The sequence below is a fragment of the Oryzias latipes genome, chromosome 10, assembly GCF_053564925.1.
Source record: "Oryzias latipes strain Hd-rR chromosome 10, Olatipes_Hd-rR_3.1".
Taxonomy (NCBI): Eukaryota; Metazoa; Chordata; class Actinopteri; order Beloniformes; family Adrianichthyidae; genus Oryzias; species Oryzias latipes.
In genome coordinates, this window is record NC_136246.1 from 23899651 (window position 1) to 23917475 (window position 17825).

General features: G+C 38.3%; 2 protein-coding genes across 3 annotated transcripts; one reads left to right on the forward strand and one right to left on the reverse strand.

The window, feature by feature from the left end:
- Positions 1-517: 517 nt before the first annotated feature.
- On the forward strand, positions 518-4306 carry gprin1 (G protein regulated inducer of neurite outgrowth 1). Of its 2 annotated transcripts, none has more exons than XM_078954342.1 (2): positions 518-724; positions 1098-4306. In XM_078954342.1, exon 2 carries the CDS (start codon positions 1126-1128, stop codon positions 3154-3156), a length of 2031 nt encoding a protein of 676 aa, XP_078810468.1. In that variant the 5' UTR covers positions 518-724; positions 1098-1125; the 3' UTR covers positions 3157-4306. The 2 variants fall into 2 exon arrangements, with proteins under 2 accessions (XP_078810468.1, XP_078810467.1); XM_078954341.1 differs by having other exon boundaries at positions 525-724; positions 1095-4306.
- On the reverse strand, positions 3874-15412 carry cdhr2 (cadherin related family member 2). The gene is made up of 31 exons (XM_004073521.4): positions 15076-15412; positions 14020-14076; positions 13878-13937; positions 13644-13783; positions 13516-13566; positions 13343-13432; positions 13172-13261; positions 12977-13099; positions 12065-12211; positions 11891-11966; positions 11690-11799; positions 11315-11521; positions 11059-11208; positions 10790-10951; positions 10654-10715; positions 10318-10561; positions 8866-9105; positions 8710-8779; positions 8048-8632; positions 7847-7918; positions 7107-7156; positions 6864-7015; positions 6667-6763; positions 6493-6581; positions 6322-6393; positions 5705-5840; positions 5472-5593; positions 5279-5386; positions 5104-5187; positions 4893-4935; positions 3874-4799 (listed from the first exon to the last, which is right to left on the reverse strand). The coding sequence occupies exons 1-31, from the start codon at positions 15083-15085 to the stop codon at positions 4653-4655; spliced, it is 3846 nt and encodes a 1281-aa protein (XP_004073569.1). The 5' UTR covers positions 15086-15412; the 3' UTR covers positions 3874-4652.
- Between the last annotated feature and the right edge of the window lie 2413 nt (positions 15413-17825).

Here is a 17825-nt window from a genome sequence, read left to right on the forward strand (position 1 = left end):
GGCGCCGCTCTGCTTTCTCCAGGCTCCTTTAGGGTGAACTGCTCTGTTGTCTGTCAAGTACAGTGGCAGCAGAACATTCACCGTGTCTAAAATTTCTCTTATGCCCCCTCCCAAAGTCAGAAAGAGCCTTTCCTGGACTTAACCTGCAGTTGTGTGCTCTTATTTTCCTGCTTGTTAAATTTGTCAAACTGAGAAAACAAGCCAGCATTTTCTTTTTATTATTTTCAACCACCCCCTCATTGGCACATTTTCCCACCCTTCAAAAACTCTTGTAGTGATCACTTGTAATGACGTAAAAGCATTTATCACCTACTTTAGTTTTATTTGATAATTTCTATAGGAAAACCTTCTCAGTCGATGGCAGCTTTATCTGTCTGCTATTGTGCTGCTATATGACAACCTGAAGCTAATTACTATGATTTCCTTATGATTAGAGAGCTGTACAGAGATTTTGTCATTGCATTACCACTCACTGCCAGAACCCAGCCGTGGTTTCCAAGGAAACTGGAAATGTGGAGCTTTTCGCCAGACACAGGCAGAGTCTAAAGAGCGAGGATTGCCTAAGATAGATTCTTCTAGAGCCGAACCTGTAGCCAGTGCAATCAGAATCAATCAAACACGTGAGGACAGATGTCGATCTTGGTTGGTGCGGAGATCTGAAATGTTTGAGGTGAACCTGAAGAAGAGTTGTGGAGAGGCTTCAGTCTGACTTTGGCTGCTGAAGGTATGTCCCCGACTTTAAATTTCATCGCTTTCATGTCATGTTGTTATTTTTGATGCCACAGCATGACTACACGTGCATGTTTTTGGTGCAACGATGAACCAAAATCCCGCTTGCACAGCTTGACTTATAAACAAACAAAAAGGCTGTTAGTATTAGTGTTTACCGTCAGTATTTTTTACTTCTCAGCGCTCTGTGATGCTGAAATGAGAGTGCAACAATAATGTTGCTTGGTCACACATGATCCTTCTTAGTCTTTATTTCTATTTCATTTTGCAGAGTATTGCTTTTATCAGAAAAGCAAGCTGATGTTTTGTTCTTCACTCTTGCGTGGGTTTGCAAAAACAGAATTTCTGTGCTGTGCTTTGCCCAGCAGGTTATTCTTCCACATTAATGCAGACAAAATGGGAAGTCTAAAGAACGAGACGAAAGGTTTGATGGAGGAACATCAGCTTTGTGAGAAGACAGATGATGGAGAAAGGCAGGTAAACTCAAAGCAAAACTCTGCAGGAGATGGACGTTCGTGTCAAGAAGACAATCAGCCAGAACTTTTTCAGAATACCAACTCTGAAGAGGACACAGTGAAAAATGCAATTTCCAAAGAAGTGCTTTCTGAAGAAAAAGGTGATAAAGATGAAATGCCCTGGGCACAGCAGCCTGCAGCAGATGAAGCAACAGCAACAAAAAACAATATAACAATATCTAAAATCCGCCCCAGTGACGGAGAAGCGCAGGACACAGACGCAGTTTTTGAATGCGAAAGTGATGCAGCCACTGACAGCATCTCTCTTCCGGTGCCACTGACTCCAGACCCTTCTGACCCCCGCTCACCAGCCCCCTTCGGGCAAAACCACATTCGCACTCAAGTGAGCTTGGAGGTGGTGCAGTGCCGCTCAGCAGCCACCAGCCCCATGACTCCTCCCCAGGGTGAAAGCTCCTTTTTCTTTCCAAGTACTTTTGGGAAATCTGATGCTGGTGGTGACACCACGGACACTGGCCTGCAGGTGGGTCAGCAGGTGGAGTTTTGCTCTGTTGCCACCTCCCCTATGACCCCAAAAACACCATATGCCACAGCTTTCCCGGCACTGGTTGGAAAAGAAACTGTACAGATGAAGGAAAAGGAGAAAAACGGACAGGAACAGAGTAACAATAGCCAACAAGTGGTTTCGATTGTAACAAGTCAAGAGGAAGTGGAGTCACAGAAAACAAATGCTGTCAAGATGGTCGCTAAAGAATCCGACCCCGTTTCAAGTGGATCTCCAGGGAACGCCAGCACCTTTCTGACGGCTGGGTCACGTGATTCAAAAGGGACTGTGGAGAACAGCAATCAGCAGAACAAGCAACAGAGGATGGGAAGCATGGATCAAGATATTACAATTTTGGTGACACATCATGGTAATAATGAAGACGAGGATGAAGAACAGGCTGATTCATATGTAGTTGAATCAGAGACGATTAAGGTAGATGAATGTGAGGAAGGTCGAGCGAACAAAAATGACGAAAAAAGCACAGATGAAAAGACACATGACACATCAGACCCCGAGCAAAAGCAAAAACAGGCTAAAGAAGAAGGAAAACCATGTATGAGAGCTGAAAGTTTGGAGGTGACTGAAAGAAAAGATGCATGTGAAGAGACGGCAGATGCTTCTCCAATCAAATCTCCAATTCCTGAATCTCCAGCTCCATTCGGCTGCCACAACATCCGCACGCAAGTGAGCCTGGAGGTGGTGCAGTGTCAGTCTGCAGCGACCAGCCCCATGACCCCTCCAGAGGGAGACCAAGCCTTTTGCTTCCCAAGTACTTTTGGGAAATTTGCAGCTGTATGCACAGAAACTAAAGACGCTGAGCTGCAGGTGGGCCAAGAAGTGGAATTCCGCTCTGTTGCTACGGCACCCATGACCCCAAGAACCCCTATTGCTACAACTTTTCCTGATATCAAGAGAGGGGTCAGCATTGAGGAGAAAATAACTGAGGAGGAAGAGAAAAAGGAGCCAGTAACTGAGGATGAAAAAGAAGAACAAGTTAATAAAGATGAAAAGGCAGAGGACAAAGAGGAAACAATAAACTGTAATAATACAGACGACGAGAAGTGTGAGGAACCAGTGCAGGAGGTGAGCTGGGATGAAAAAGGGATGACGTGGGAGGTGTACGGAGCCGTGGTGGAGGTGGCCGTGCTGGGCTCTGCCATCCAGAAACACCTGGAGAAACAGGTGAAGAAGCAAAAGAGGCAGACCTCTTTGCCACCCCCACCTCCGCTCAACCCCTCAGCCACACCCCTCACTACAGAGTTAGTGCAGGGGGGTTCAGGAAAGGGCTGTGGCGGTAAAAGGAGGGAGGACAGGAAAGTGAACCGACGCCGAAGAAACCCTTTCCGCCAGCTGATGGAGAACATGCAGCAGCCGCACTGTTGCTCCAGAGCTCACACCACGGAGTGAGGAGAATCTTCATGAAACATCTGGCAGCAGAAAATGAACTGGAAACTCAAACTCGGCGTGGCATTGAGTCACTTCAGCCTGACGTGATGGGGGAGAGGTGAGAAACAAGTCCTCACAGAAGATAAATAAGCACAAAAGCTTGAAAAGCTTGTTCTTTGAAGCATTACCATAGAGAAACAGCCATACTATTGTGTTTTTTTCCCACTTTTCTCAAGAAATTACTTTTTAATCACTTCACATTGAGTGAATGGACTCCAGGCTGTGACCTGAACATGTTACATCAGCCTCAGCTTTAATGTATTTCTCCATTCAGCTGTCCACTGAGTCATTTGGCTGTTGGTGCTTTTTTATGCACCTAAGACTACATGAGACCATGGCAACCAGCCCTCCTGTTTTCTCACAAGCTCAATACAGACATGAGGAGCATTTCCACTTGAGACTGTGTGGTTTGTTGCTAAATGTTAATTTGATGTGTGTGTAAAAGTAGGCTCTGCCATTAGTGTTGGCTTTTTGTACATTTGATATGCTGCTTTGATTGGTTACATAGTGAAAAATGTGTAGTAATGTTGGGACAGCGCGCACAATTATCTTTTTTTTAAGTGTGTTATTAGTTTTGGCTCTTAACTGTATTTCTGGTGCTGCTAATGATGCTCAGTTGTTACTTGTGTGATGGAAATTGCTTATAATTTTAAGATGTTCACAGATTTATCGTCCACATTCGAAGAGAAACTGATTTTATTCACAGATTGCACTCGTGATACATTCACTCGGTTGTGAGTAAACAGTAAAGCCATCTTTTTCCATCTGCTGCTGGCAGAAAGACACTGAACAAAGTCTCGTTTCAGCAGCAGGAGCTCAGAACTGAGAGCAAACACTGGTAAATGAACTAAGATTTTCACAAACAATGATTCATCTTGCATACTCAAATCAAACAATCTTGTATTTTTTTTTTCATTTTTTGGTTATTTTATTAGTGTCTGCAAATGATTAATGGGATAACAAAGCCTATTTACAGATTATTTCAAAGAAAACCAAACAGCTTTACGCAATTGCTTAAATAAAGTGATTCTTTTGCTTGACGTAATTGCTTGTGTTCAAATGTTAGCAATAGAACTTTTTGAGAAAAATAAAATGTTAATCTTTATCTAAATCCCTGAGTTTGACAACAAATGTCATCATTTATCCTTGTGGGTTTATTTTTCAAACCTAGTCTTTGCTCTGTTGTCTTGTTTGTGAAGTTAAAAATTCTAAGCCCAGATAAAAGATGAAAATAACAAAATCGACCTTTATGTTCCATTTTAGTCTGCTTCCGCACAAGTTTCAATAATTTGTTGCTTATGAGCCAGGACTCATGCATTTTTCACTCAACAATACATCGGTAAAAGTAAAACAGAGTTCCAATTGAAATGGAGATCTTCATCCAACAAAAGATAACTAAGATCTTGGATTTGGTTTTCTTGATTCTGTCCATTTGTGGAATTATTCTTTTATTTCCATCACAGATCTGTTGTGTCAAATGCCGGGTTAATGAAACCAACTTGAGGGTTGTTGGCTGATTTATTCTTGCCCAGCCGGGCTAACGCATCAAAAGCTTCACCGTCCTCTGATGACTCATCATCACTTTTTTTCTCCTTCATCGTGACCTGTTTATTGTAGAACGGACACGTTTTTAGCATACAATTGCATCTCAGTGTTGCGAGCTGCAAGTGAAAATCAGTTTGTAAATAAGAACTCACCGAGCCACTGTCAATAAAGTCACTGTTGTCCAGAGAGTTCAGGCTGAGGTTAAAAGAGGAAAAAAATAAGTTATTTTATTAAGATGGAAGAATGCAATATAGAAAGATGTGATTTGTGTTTTGTTGGATTTCATTTACCACATAAGTTAGTTTTGAAAAAAAATCTAGAAATAGAGCAATCTGAAAAAAATAGGGGGGAAGTTATCTTTACCTGACTTTGTCCACATCTGAGGTCTGCTCATCTATGTCCAGGGATATCATGGTGTCGTAGTGGAGATTAAGCACTGGATTAGCTCTGTCAATGAGAATACAAAAGAAGAGTTATGCGTTCACGTCTAAGACTTCTTCAAAGTTAGTCATACGTCTTGCTGAAAGTGTTCCCTCACCCTTCCATCGTGTACTTGTTGGTTCCAGGAACCACCGGCCCTCCTTTCTGGTTGTCAGAATTCACAGTGGATTTCATGGCTTCAGCGGCCTTCAGCTTCCTCCTGTAGCTGTTGTGGGAAATGAGAACACTCATTGATTATTTGAAGTCAAAGCTAATTCAAAAAGTATTTTATACCAAATTGATTATCTTACTTCCTGCGAGTGCACAGAAGCGAAGTGGTGAGGACAATCATTACAATGATGAGGCCTCCCAGAATCCCAAGCAGAGCGTATTTCACAGGGTCTCCTGGATCTTCTTTTTCAGAAACCTCCGTCTAAGAAACAGGTGAGCAATCCTTCCTTAGTCCATTAATGTCTATTTGGGTCATGGATACACAAGAGGCCCTCATTTTCACAAAACTATCGACCAAACTCCCCACACTTACAATGCTGCTGAGACCGAGCGCTTTCAGTTCTTCAAAATGTTCAGGATCAGCAAGCCCCTTATCCACATCACTGGTGCTGAGAGGCACTCCATTGGAGTAAACAAAATAAGCCACTATAACCGTCTTCTCAATATTCCTGAGAGAAGAATGCAGAACAATCACTCATCCAAATTAACAAACACAGATCCATTGTGTTTGCAGCTTGAAGAGCAAAAATGATCTTTTTGCTTCAAATAAAAAAATTATTTTGGCCAAAGGATCACTCGCACCACCTAGTGAACAAAAAGAGGATGTGCAGGAAATAAAATAGAATAGAATGGAATGGATAGCTTTTATTGTCATTACCCATGAAATTCAAGAACAGTTCTTTTTAATGCGGGCAGTCAATACAGACAAATAAATAGGATAAAAATCAGATTTAAAAATGTGTAAGAATCAAACAAATGTGCAAGAATCAAAGGGAAATTCTGTAAGAATCAGGCGGCTTGTACTGTCAGAGCCCACCAAAAGGCAGTAGACTGAAACGGTCTGATTGGGACTTATTTTGTCCTTTACTTGTGATTTAGAACCTTTGTTTTATAAATAACTAAATGGGACATCAAGGCCAAGAAACTTGCCTGGATTGTGAACCAATCTCCGATCTAATGGCGACAATTTTTACATGTGCATCTGTGGCTCTTTCAAGTGCCCTGGTAAAACAGGAGAAAAAAACAATTAGTCAAAGTAACACAAGTTAAAATGCGCTTATACTTCTGGGATTTGTGCTTTGCAGAAAGCCAGAAATGCACCTTGTGATTTGAAAGAGCTTGCTCTGAACCTCCACTTCTGAAATTCCAAACTCCAGTTCAACTTTAAAGGTTTCATCAATGTTGAAAATCTGCAAAAAGGACAAACACTTTCCATACTTGTGCACTGTTGAAATTGCAAAGAAGTGATTCCCAAAGCAACTTTCAATCGCTCACTTTCAGGACAGTGTCTGTGTGGAGCCCGCCTTTATCCGTCGCTCTCACTGTTACCAAATATCTCCCTCGGACAGTCATGTCAAGGCTTTCTGTAGTTCTGTGGAAAGAACAGAGTTGTGTTTACTCACAATACCCCACTTAAAAACAGAAGACCATGTACAGTAAGATTTAGGTTTTTTAAATGGCTTTGTACTCACTGAATAATACCAATAAAAGTGTCCTGTTGCTGCGTAGTGACAGCCTCAAACAGTAGCTTCCTGTCAGCAGTCTCATTTTTGTCGTTCTCAAACTGGACTACTGTGACTTCAAAGTCAATCTGTCTGTTTAATCCAGAATCTTTGTCTGAAGCCTGGTAGCACCAGAAGGCATGTGAGCAAATGTGGAAGCTGTGTTTGAAGTCATGAAATGTCATCATTGGACAACATTTACTTTATACTTACTGTGACTCGTGCAACAGATGTCCCTGTACTTGCCGTTTCGGCCACCACAACTAATGTAAAAGGCAGACAAATGACCTTAACCTTACAACCACCACTTGTACAGTTGAATCACTTAAAATATGGATTTCATAAGAAAGTATGTGAGGATGGTTCCTCTGTGTTTCAAAAAGAGTTATCTGGATCTATCTATCTATCTATCTATCTATCTATCTATCTATCTATCTATCTATCTATCTATCTATCTATCTATCTATCTATCTATCTATCTATCTATCTATCTATCTATCTATCTATCTATCTATCTATCTATCTATCTATCTATCTATCTATCTATCTATCTATCTATCTATCTATCTATCTATCTATCTATCTATCTATCTATCTATCTATCTATCTATCTATCTATCTATCTATCTATCTATCTATCTATCTATCTATCTATCTATCTATCTATCTATCTATCTATCTATCTATCTATCTATCCATCCATCTATCCATCCATCCATCTATCTATATTTATCTGTTGTTTGTCTTGTTTAGTTTTAATTTTGCTTTGTTTGCTTGAAATAAACCATTTCCAAACCCAAATCTAAACTTGTTTGTCAAAATAATTTTGGCTTCTTATTTTAAATTCCTGTGTGCATTTTCCTGATTCTTATTTCAAGTAATTGTTTTTAGTTAATTTTAAAATTAGTCAGTCTATCAACGTTTGTGTATGTTGACTTTTAATTCATACTCACCATAAACACTATCTGAGTAAATGAATTCTGGAGCGTTGTCATTGATGTCTTCAATGTTGATTTCCATTTTTCCTGAAAGGATGCCAGAGATAAATGATGGTAAACCGAATTTAGTCCAAGTTGTTGCACTTTCATTTTATGGTTTTCTTATTTTCTATTCATACTTATGCATTTATATTGCATTTAAAAAAGACAGAATACCTGGAATAGCACTGTTGTTTTCCCCTTTCTCAGTGTATTTGTCCACCACCTGAGCCTCCACCAGCGCTAGGTCACACACTTCATAATCCAAAACATAGTCTAGATCGAGTAGAACCTCCCCTGCTGGGTTTAGGGTAAAAAAGCTGCAGGGTTCCCAGATGCCACTGCACCTGCAGTTGACTGACTCTAGCTCATAAACCAAGGAGTGGTTTCCATCTTTGTCCTGTGCTGTAAATTTCCCTACAGGGTCAGTGATGGTGGTGTTCTCCTTCACATTCAAGGGTGCTACTTGGTCGAACTCGGGCCTCTCATCATTCACATCCACCACATTCACCTCCACCAGGACGTCGTCTTTCTCATTTCCAAGATCCAATGCCTCCACCTTCAGTGTGAAACTTTTGCGGGAGCTCTCGTAGTCCAGCTCGATGTCTGGGTCCACAGAGATGTCTCCTTTGTAGCCCTCGGTATGGAGAGAGCTCTGAACAATGAAGCTGCCGAAGCCCCCATCAATGATGCGGAAAGAAATTCGGTTAAAGTTGGAACTTTGATCCAAATCCTCGGCGTAAACGGACCCCACAAGTGCACCTGATGGAAGCCACAAAACAATATAATTTCCAATCCTGGTAGTGAAAATTTAAAACTCTTCTAATGAAAATCTTTACCTTTCTGTCCTTCTTTTACAGAGAAAGTATAAGAAGGGGATTTAAACGCTGGCACATTGTCGTTGACATCCTGAGATGCATTTAAAAAAAAAACACCTGTTAAAATCCTCACCTGAGGTTGTTGCATCAGTTCTAATCAGCTGCTCATAGTTTTACCTCTACGCTGATGGTAACTGGAACACTGCTGAACAGTTTTGGATCTCCCTGGTCTGTGGCAACAACAGTGAGTTGGATTCTCCCGTTCAGTTCTGGATCCAGTGCCTCCCGATCCAGACCTTTACTGTTGATTAAAATGCCTGTGTCTGGGTTGATGGTGAAAGAGGGACTATAAGTGCTGGGCTTGATGCTGAACTTAATTTGGCTGTTGACTGTATCTGGTTCATCTGCATCTGTAGCCTGTCCACAGCAGAGACACATAAGCAAACAGTTAAACTTTATTAATTCATCTGCGATCCTTTCCCAATGGCAGTATAAGCACAGTCAAGTTAAAATCATAAATTTGCCATGTTTCTGGAGCATAAACGTTTTTTGAATTTATTTTCAGCTATAATTAATTCTTCGGTTTTGCATTCGTAGATGATAAATTAAGGTAATTTTGGAGCATATTTGCATCAACAGGCATCAATGGGGCTAAAAATTGATGACAGTTGGATGAGTCCTGGCTAACAGTCAGATTCAAATTTGTGTACAGTAAAAAAAAAAAAGCAAGGTAAAATGGTCATGGACTTGTTTCCTTTTATTGATGCACACCCTTCTTCCTTCGTCAAATCCACTAGTTAAACATTTATAAAAAAAAGTGTTAAAGACATTGACATTTAGTGAATAAATAAAAATTGTGAAAAGTAGAAATGTCATATTTATTTGGCTCCATTTATGATGATTACAATATTTTTAATCATCTTTTCAAACCCTGACAAGTTAATTCTGGAACAAGTTATTATGACCATGTGTTTTCACTATTATTGTAATATCATATCACCAGAAGTCTACGCTTTATCTAAAATTCAACTTAGGTGAAAACATTTTTAAAAGGCTTAAAAACATATATGCTAAATAATTAATTTTCTTTTGTTTTATTTTGAAAAAAGTGAAATGTTTTGTTGTAAAGCGTGTAACCCTTGTGCTATCCTTGGCACTTTAACGTTTGGAGTTGGGTCATCTAGACCCACCAGACAGTGATCTGAACCTTTTTTACCTTTAAACAGTCATTCATTTATTTGTATATGTTTGCTATTTTTCCAGTGCTTTTGCATTTGTAAACACCAACTGTGTGCTATTCTGTTGTTTTGATTAGCTATAAGTGATACATCGACAATTCGTGACAACAAAGTGTTTATTTTAACTGTAACTTTTTAAGATTTGAGACTTGGATTAGCAAAACGGGATTTGCAAGTATCTCTCGTGTGATAAACCTTCATAAAAAACTTTGAATGAAGGAATTAATTAATTGAACTTAAATTGGTCCCACAACGGGGAAAAGAAATTAAAGTTTATATAAAGTTTTTATTCTATTCGGTTGTATTCTATTCTATTCTACTTGATTCTAAATTGATTTGTTACCATAACTCCAAGAAACAACAGATCTTGTCCTCCTGTCGTAACACTTACTTCTATCTTGACTTGAACATTATTTCCCTCTTCAACAAACTCCAGGTAAGACTCTCGGTTCATCACCGGAGTCTTGTCATTAATATCAGTCAAAGTGATCTCCAGCACTGTGGTCCCAGGCTTCGTTTCTGAGTCCAAGGCCTGCAGAGTGGCTGTGTACAGAGATCTTAGCTCCCGATCCAGCAGATCTGAGTTCTTAACGTAGACTTCCCCTGTAGTGGGCTTCACATCAAAATATTGTCGGCTAAAACACAGATGCAGAATATTTAGTTTTGTTACGTCGTGTTAAAATATGCAGATACATGTAAAGTATGTAAGGGTGAAGCGTAAACATACATGTTTTCTGGAAGAAGTTTGTAAGTAATTTTCCCTTGATCCATTGTGTCAGGATCAGTTGCCTATTGAAAGAAAAAAAGAATGAAACTATGATAACCTTTACTATATAGGGACTGGATTGTTGTCGGGAACTTACAGTTATGGTTTCTAGAACCGTATCAACAGCAGAGTGTTCAGCAATGCTCAGTTTGTACGTATCCTCAGGGAATACAGGGCTGTTGTCATTGGTGTCCTTTATGTTTATCGTAACTGTAGCAGTGGACCGGAAAGTAGTCTCCTCGTCATCGAAGGCAACCACCTAGAACATGACACGTGCATGGAAAAGCATCCTAAAAGCCTCCCTAAGCCTCAACAACCACACTTGAGGTGACAAAGAATTGTAGGCAATCCTGTTTTAACATTTACCTGAAGAACTATTTGTTGAACTTTTTCAAAATCCAGTTTTTCTGTTTGCTTGACGAGAAGCTGGACGACTGTGTCAACGGTGGTGAAGGAGGGCTCCACAGAAAACACATCTTTGTCCGGTCCCTCCAGAATTAGCTGAGTTCGAGAGTTCTGTGAAATCAAAGAGGATGTGAACAGGCTTGGATTGAAAAAAACACCTTCTGAGCTCATTCGTTTTTTTCTTGTAAAATAACGAGGTTTGACATTGATTTCCTACCCTGTCAGGATCTCTGACTGTCATGTCAAAGGAGATGGATCCCAGAGAATGTTCCAACACCTCCCCTGTGAATTGGGAGGTGACAACGCAAGTCTCTGCACACTTATAGAAGTCTGGTTTGTTGTCGTTGATGTCCTGAATGCTGATATCAAAAGTTGTTGTTGTGCTGGCTTTGACCCCGTGGATGTTGTCGTTAGTTTCAGTGGCCTGCAACATAACATATCACTTACCTAAATGTATTTATTACTTAAAATTAATATTTTAATAATAAAAGCAGCTTAAAATGAGTTCAAACATTGTGGATATTTTTGTAAATGTATTTTTGTCCTGCACAAGGCTCTACTTTTGCAGGACTCGGACTATTTTTATCTTTACCTTCACAGTCAGGGTCACTGTATCACCAACAACTTCTCTGTCAATATCTCCTTTGACCAAAATGACGCCAGTATTGCCAGAGATTTCAAACAGGCCTGGTGGTGTGGATTCTGTGAAATTCAGCGATGGGAAAATGTGATTTTGCCCTTGAAGAAAAAATAAATAAAGAAGTTTTCTCTATCTTAAGTCGTTTCAGCTCACCTTCAATGGTATAAATCATGGGGTCATCCACTCCTGTGTCCGGGTCAAAGGCATTCACTTCTAACACTGAATGACCCTGTCAAAAGACAAAAAAAAGAAAAAAAATTATAGAATTAGATGTATTAGTGGAATATTTATTTTTTCAATGATAAAAAAAAATCCTGTGGCACTTACCACACCTGTGTGTTCTAAGACTGCCCCTGAATATGGCGTCCCAACAAACTGCGGGTCGAGGTCTGGCATGTCCACAACCGTGACGATGGAGAAAATATTGCTTGAGAGGATAATCACGTCCTCAGTATTACATTTGCCTCCACCATCCTGTCACAAGGGAAAAAGAGTCACTCAGGTGTTGATACAGTATACAGTGATGCCTGTCAAGTGATCTAAAATTATTTACATTAATGAAATTGGAGTGCCTATGAGCGTTGAAGATGGATAATTGATCCAATGCCATCCATATACCATCTTCCAGACCCCCTTATCAATTTCAATATCACGGAGTTGGTGGAGCCTATCCAAGCTAGTGTTGGGTAAAGGAAGGCCAACTCTGGAGGGGTTGCCAATACCACTGTAATAAATTCAGGTTGGGTCACCTCTTATCACTAAAGTCAGATGACCTACTTCTGTTTTTCAGTTACATTTGTTTATTTAATATTGGTTTGGTTGCCAGTTGCAATTGCTCTCAGGAAGTACACTAATAGATGGTTATGCAACTATAATCAACTGTTACCTGATTACTTGAAATAATAATGATATTTGTTTATTTCATTTTTATTCTTTGTTTCGTAATAATTGCCATGTCTCGAAGTGAAGGATTATGTCATTAGGTTTATTGATAAAATACTTTTATAATTTACTTTAAAAAAAAGGAAATAATAATAACAAAAAGTATTGTCAATATTGTTCAAATCTTATAACAAAGGCTCAAAATGTAATGGAACTATAAACAAATCCAGAAATATATTCTTACTATAAGGATTGGTATTTGGTCTTAAAAGTTTTTTGCCAAAAATATTTTTAGCTCAGACCTTATAAAATCTTGTAGTTGAGACAAATGATGTTTAAGCTCATGTTTAAACTCACAGTTGCAGTAATCTGGAGCCGATAGAAGGTACCCAGGGTGTTGTAGTTGAGTTTTCCCTTTAATTTTACTTCACCAGTCGTGCTAACAATATCAAAAAGACCCACGCCATTGCTTGGAGTGACCTGGAAAAAAAATCTTAGTTGGCATGACATTATAAAATTACAAGACTTTTTTTCCACTCCTTTTTCTGTTACCATTGTGATGCTGTAACTAACAACACCAGCAGCTCCAGTGTCTGCATCATTGGCTGAAACCTTGAACAGAGATGAACCTACAGCAGTGGTCTAAAAAAAAAGAACAAAGATTTTAAAAAAACTATAACAAATATCTGCCTCTAATTAGGTTAAAATATTAACATCACTCACTTCAGGAATAGAAATGTCATAAGACGGCTGATCAAATATGGGTCTGTTGTCATTGGCATCCAATAAGATTAGGGTTAGGTCTCCTGGAGTCTAAAATACATGTAGTTTAGGGTAATAAAGTAAAGAAATTCACAAAAAGTCAATAAATAGAAGTAAACAAAGCAATATTTTACCTGATTGGGACCGTCAGAGACGATGACTTGAAGTGCCATTACATTTGTACTCTAAAACAAAAAGATAATGCATTGTCAAGTGAAAGTCTCCAAATGAAGAAAAGTTGTTCAGACCTATGGTAATGTACCTCTCTATCAAGTGGGATTTTTACTGCTACATGTCCCGTGGCTGCATTAACTTCAAAGTATGCCGCGTTGGATCCAGACAGTGTGTATGTCAGCGGGTCATTGTCTTCATCTGTTGCTTCGATTTGAAATGCAATGGCACCTGTTCATTGACACCAGTGCAATTACATTAAAAACATGGGCCAGGTTTAAAAAAAAGGGGAAACAAAGCTGTCATTTTCAAAATTCCCACGTACCTATCGCAAAATCTTCACACACGTTGTAAACAAACGTAGTTATTGTAGGGCTGCTGTTAGCTGCAAAAAAAAAAATGAAAAAAATAGGTAAATATGCAAACAAAAAAGTATAAAAAGAAAATAAAACCAGCTAAATACTCACCTTTTATTAAGCTGACAAGGGACAACAGTAGGATCACTCCTGTGATGCCCCTCATGTCTGAAAATAACAACACGTAGAGGAGAAAAAAGGTCAAAATAAAGCTACTAGTGACCAAATTAGTAACTACGACTTCCCAAGTTGGTAAACACAAGTGCAAAAATATCAGTTTTAAAAAGTTTCATTCTAACAACTTAATGTTTTGCTAAAGACAAAACAGTCAACTTTGAAATGAATGTGTCAGCGTCCCTATGAACAAAGCAATGAGCCCGACTTATATAAGTTAAAATTTAAACGCTTATTCCATGTTTGACCACACCTATGAACTACAGCAATCACGGCACAGCAGGTCATCTAAGTACAGTTTCGTTTGTAAAAAAGTACAACAACCTCCAGGTCTTGTCAAACCTAAAGTTCACCGTAAAAAAGAAATGTATATCGATTGATTGTGACTGAAGACCGTTTTTTCTGTGCCAACAAATCAATTTTTTTCAATAGCTTTGTATTTCCATAAGAGCATTCAAAATCCTACTAGGGTTAAGATCAATATTTAATCAATTTTAGACCCCCCAACAAGTGGTATTTTTCTCTTAATGAAAATCAGATCATTTTAAATTTGTTCATATTATTACGTTTTATATATGCCTCCTACCCATAAAATACTTTAATTATCAGTGTTTTTCAAATTCACTTGAATACATTTTATAGAAAGTTTGGAGATGTACCTCATTTACAGACAAACACCTATGATCTCACATATTTGTTATTAAAAATATACAAATATCAAATATATCCATTTTTTCGGGGGATTGGTGGTTTTAAAAAATCCTTTTTCTTTTTTTTTTTTTTGATGGACAAGCAAAGGTTGAATTAGATGGTTAAATCATCCAGAGGATGTTTTTTTATAAACTTGAAAAGAACATTTTTTAATCCAAACTTAAATCTTTACAAAACCACACCTAATACAAGTTTTCATTTTAAAAATATTTGTGTTATTTTATCCCAAACAACCATAAATTATAGACTAAAAAGGCTTTCAGATGAAGCATTGAGGCTTACCGGACAGCATTCGCAGAGGGTTTCGATGTTCTGATGTTCAGGTGAGACCTTTGGCTCTTGTTCCTCCTGGAGATAGTCGTGTCAGAGTTGTAAACATAAATGATTAACGCAAATTGAGATGTACAAGCAACAGCCTCCACCTCACTCCCTCCCTTCCTGCACTCAATAGAGTTCAATAAAAAAAACAATAAAAGATGCTCGATGGAATCAAAAAGATAAGATGTGTTAACTCTTACAAGCCGCAAATCACAAGAAGGTTCTAGCTGAGCAGTAAATAAAATGTTCATCTCAGTTATCATTTCCCGATCCACCCTCTTAGAAGCACTGTGCCGTACTGGTACTGAACACCAAAACCACAGTCAGAATCTGATCAACCCTTGTCTCTGAATGGATGCTTCTGTTGTGACGACACCAGATTTTTGGTTCTGCTGAGTACACTCAATGTGAACTGGGGCCTTGTCTCATCAGAACCAATCAGTGGGTCCACGTGTTGTCCAGAAGCCTATTCTTTTACTGGGCCCTCCCCCCTGTTTAGTAGGTCCCCTACTAATTAAGGGGCACAAGACAAAGCAGTATATTCTGTTGCACCCATCGCTTTCACTCAGAAGCCGACATTTGCCTCAAAACAAAAGCGGCTCAGCTCACTGCTGAGACAAATTGTTCCACTAAAACAGTCTTCAAAGTGGAAGAAAAACTCTAAACATGCGAACCCCTGTATTTTGATTTCTATTTTTAATTTTCAAAATGTATACTTTAAAGAACAAGTTGACCACAGAACATGAGATAAAATTATAGTGTTCTTTAAGAGTTCTACACATCTGGAGTTATTCCTTTTGCATGGAAATCATCCTAATCAAAGTATCATTTATCTGGTAAGTCAAATGCCAAAAAAGAGACGATTCTCTCCTTATTATCACCTACATTTTGTGAAACTCAAGAATTAGGCAATTTTGAATTTTAAAAAATTGCTATTCTGTTGCCAAAATGAAACAGTTTTTATTTATAAAATACATCAATACAGAAAGAAGAATCTCTGCAGATACAGTAAGTGAGCGTTTGATTTTTTTCTTATAACTTTTTACTACTTTTAAAGTTCTAACTTTGGCAGCAAGTAAACTTTTAGATTTCACTAATCTAAAAATGGTCTCTGTGGATTAACTTTTGTCAGTGTGTTTTACCTCCTCCAAAGCTACCTTACATCTCAGGGTAAGTGTGGTCAGTTTGTCCTAAATCTACCAATTTGTCACAACACTTCCTAAATGTTTTGAACATTTACCCCTTGTGCTATCCTAGGCACTTTAACGTTGGGAGTTGGGTCATCTAGACCCACTAGACAGTGCTGTGAACCTTTTTTCTTCAATGATTTGTGATCTTCACTGGTGTCCATGGATTACATGAAATCTTTCCACCTTTATCCACCTTTGTCATGGTAGGAATAACACGTCAATGTCAGGGTGGGGTCATCTAAGATAGCACAAGGGTTAAAAACAAGAAAAATCATTTTATAAAAAAGCATAGCAGTTCTCTTAAAATTGTTTTGTTGGAATTACTTCAAAATATAACACTTATGAAGAGGGTTTGATTATATATTTTTATCTAAGTAGACTTTGGTTTATGACTTACAGGACTGGTCACAAAAGTGTTTCTCCTGAGCAGTAACCAAACATATCTATGGGCGGGGAAATAAACAACTTGTTTTTATTGGACTAAATGATGTCACATTTTTCCAAGTCCACCCTGACAAAATCAAATCAAGTCATTCAAGATGATTAGACCATGCCTAACATGAATAGTGACACATGGATTTTGCAGAAAAATTCTAACATTCTGCGGAAGTGTTGAGACTGGATTCATAAAAATTGATTAACCTTTGCCTTTTTCCACCTTTATATATCATGGTATTCATTTTCTGGAGTACAGGAAAGACTCATTTTAACATTGTGTGACCTTTGAACTTTCTCTTGTTCTTCCTCTTCCTTCCCGACAACAGGTCCCTGAAACTAACAAACAACACATGAAAGTGTGTTACTTCTGGTGTCTTTTAGAAACTAAATGCATGTCAGAAGCAAATCTAACATTCAGATAAAAAAAAATAGAAAAAAAAATAATTTTACAAAACATGTAGAAGTTTAGGGAGGCTGCCAGAAATTTTGACTGAAAAGTAAAATTGATGATGACTGTTTCTAAATTCACAAAACATTATCAATACCATTATGTTGGAAAAATAGGAGACTAAACACATATATTTTGAGACTGTTTATTAAGAATTATTGGATCAAAGTAAGAAGGAAATACTGCTATATCTGCTTGGTGTGATACCTAATGATATCTCCATGAAGGAGCAATGATAGGAAAAATTATTACAGTGAACTGAAAAAAATCACAGCACCAACTGTGAAATAAAAAATAAGATATAAACAAGTTTATAATGGAAACATTCATTTCCCTTCACATGGACGTAGATGCTTTTGAGTGGAGTAAACCTTTTTTAGGTTGTTTAATAAAGAGATTTACAAATAACTTAATAGAAATATGTATGTATATGACTGTGGACATATACCCAAATATGGCAATCGATAAGTAAAAAACTGAATAGAAGATGGAGACTCGGTTAAGATCTTATTCCTTTTGTTCTCCTTTTTTCTGCTTTTGCCTCCTGACTTTGTCCTTTTTTACTGTTCACTCTTAAATTAAAATTCACGTCAGGTTTGTTTATGCAATGTTATAACATCATCATGTTTGTTTAGTGG

Bases quoted from the DNA above. Each gene is read 5' to 3' on its own strand.
- cdhr2 (XM_004073521.4), bottom strand. The intron at 10,952-11,058 runs GTAAATGTTAAA...GTCATGTTCTAG, and splicing joins TTCAACAAATAGTTCTTCAG to GTGGTTGCCTTCGATGACGA. The intron at 5,841-6,321 runs GCAAGTTTCTTG...TTCTTCTCTCAG, and splicing joins GAGATTGGTTCACAATCCAG to GAATATTGAGAAGACGGTTA.
- gprin1 (XM_078954342.1), top strand. From the start codon at position 1,126: ATGGGAAGTCTAAAGAACGAGACGAAAGGTTTGATGGAGGAACATCAG.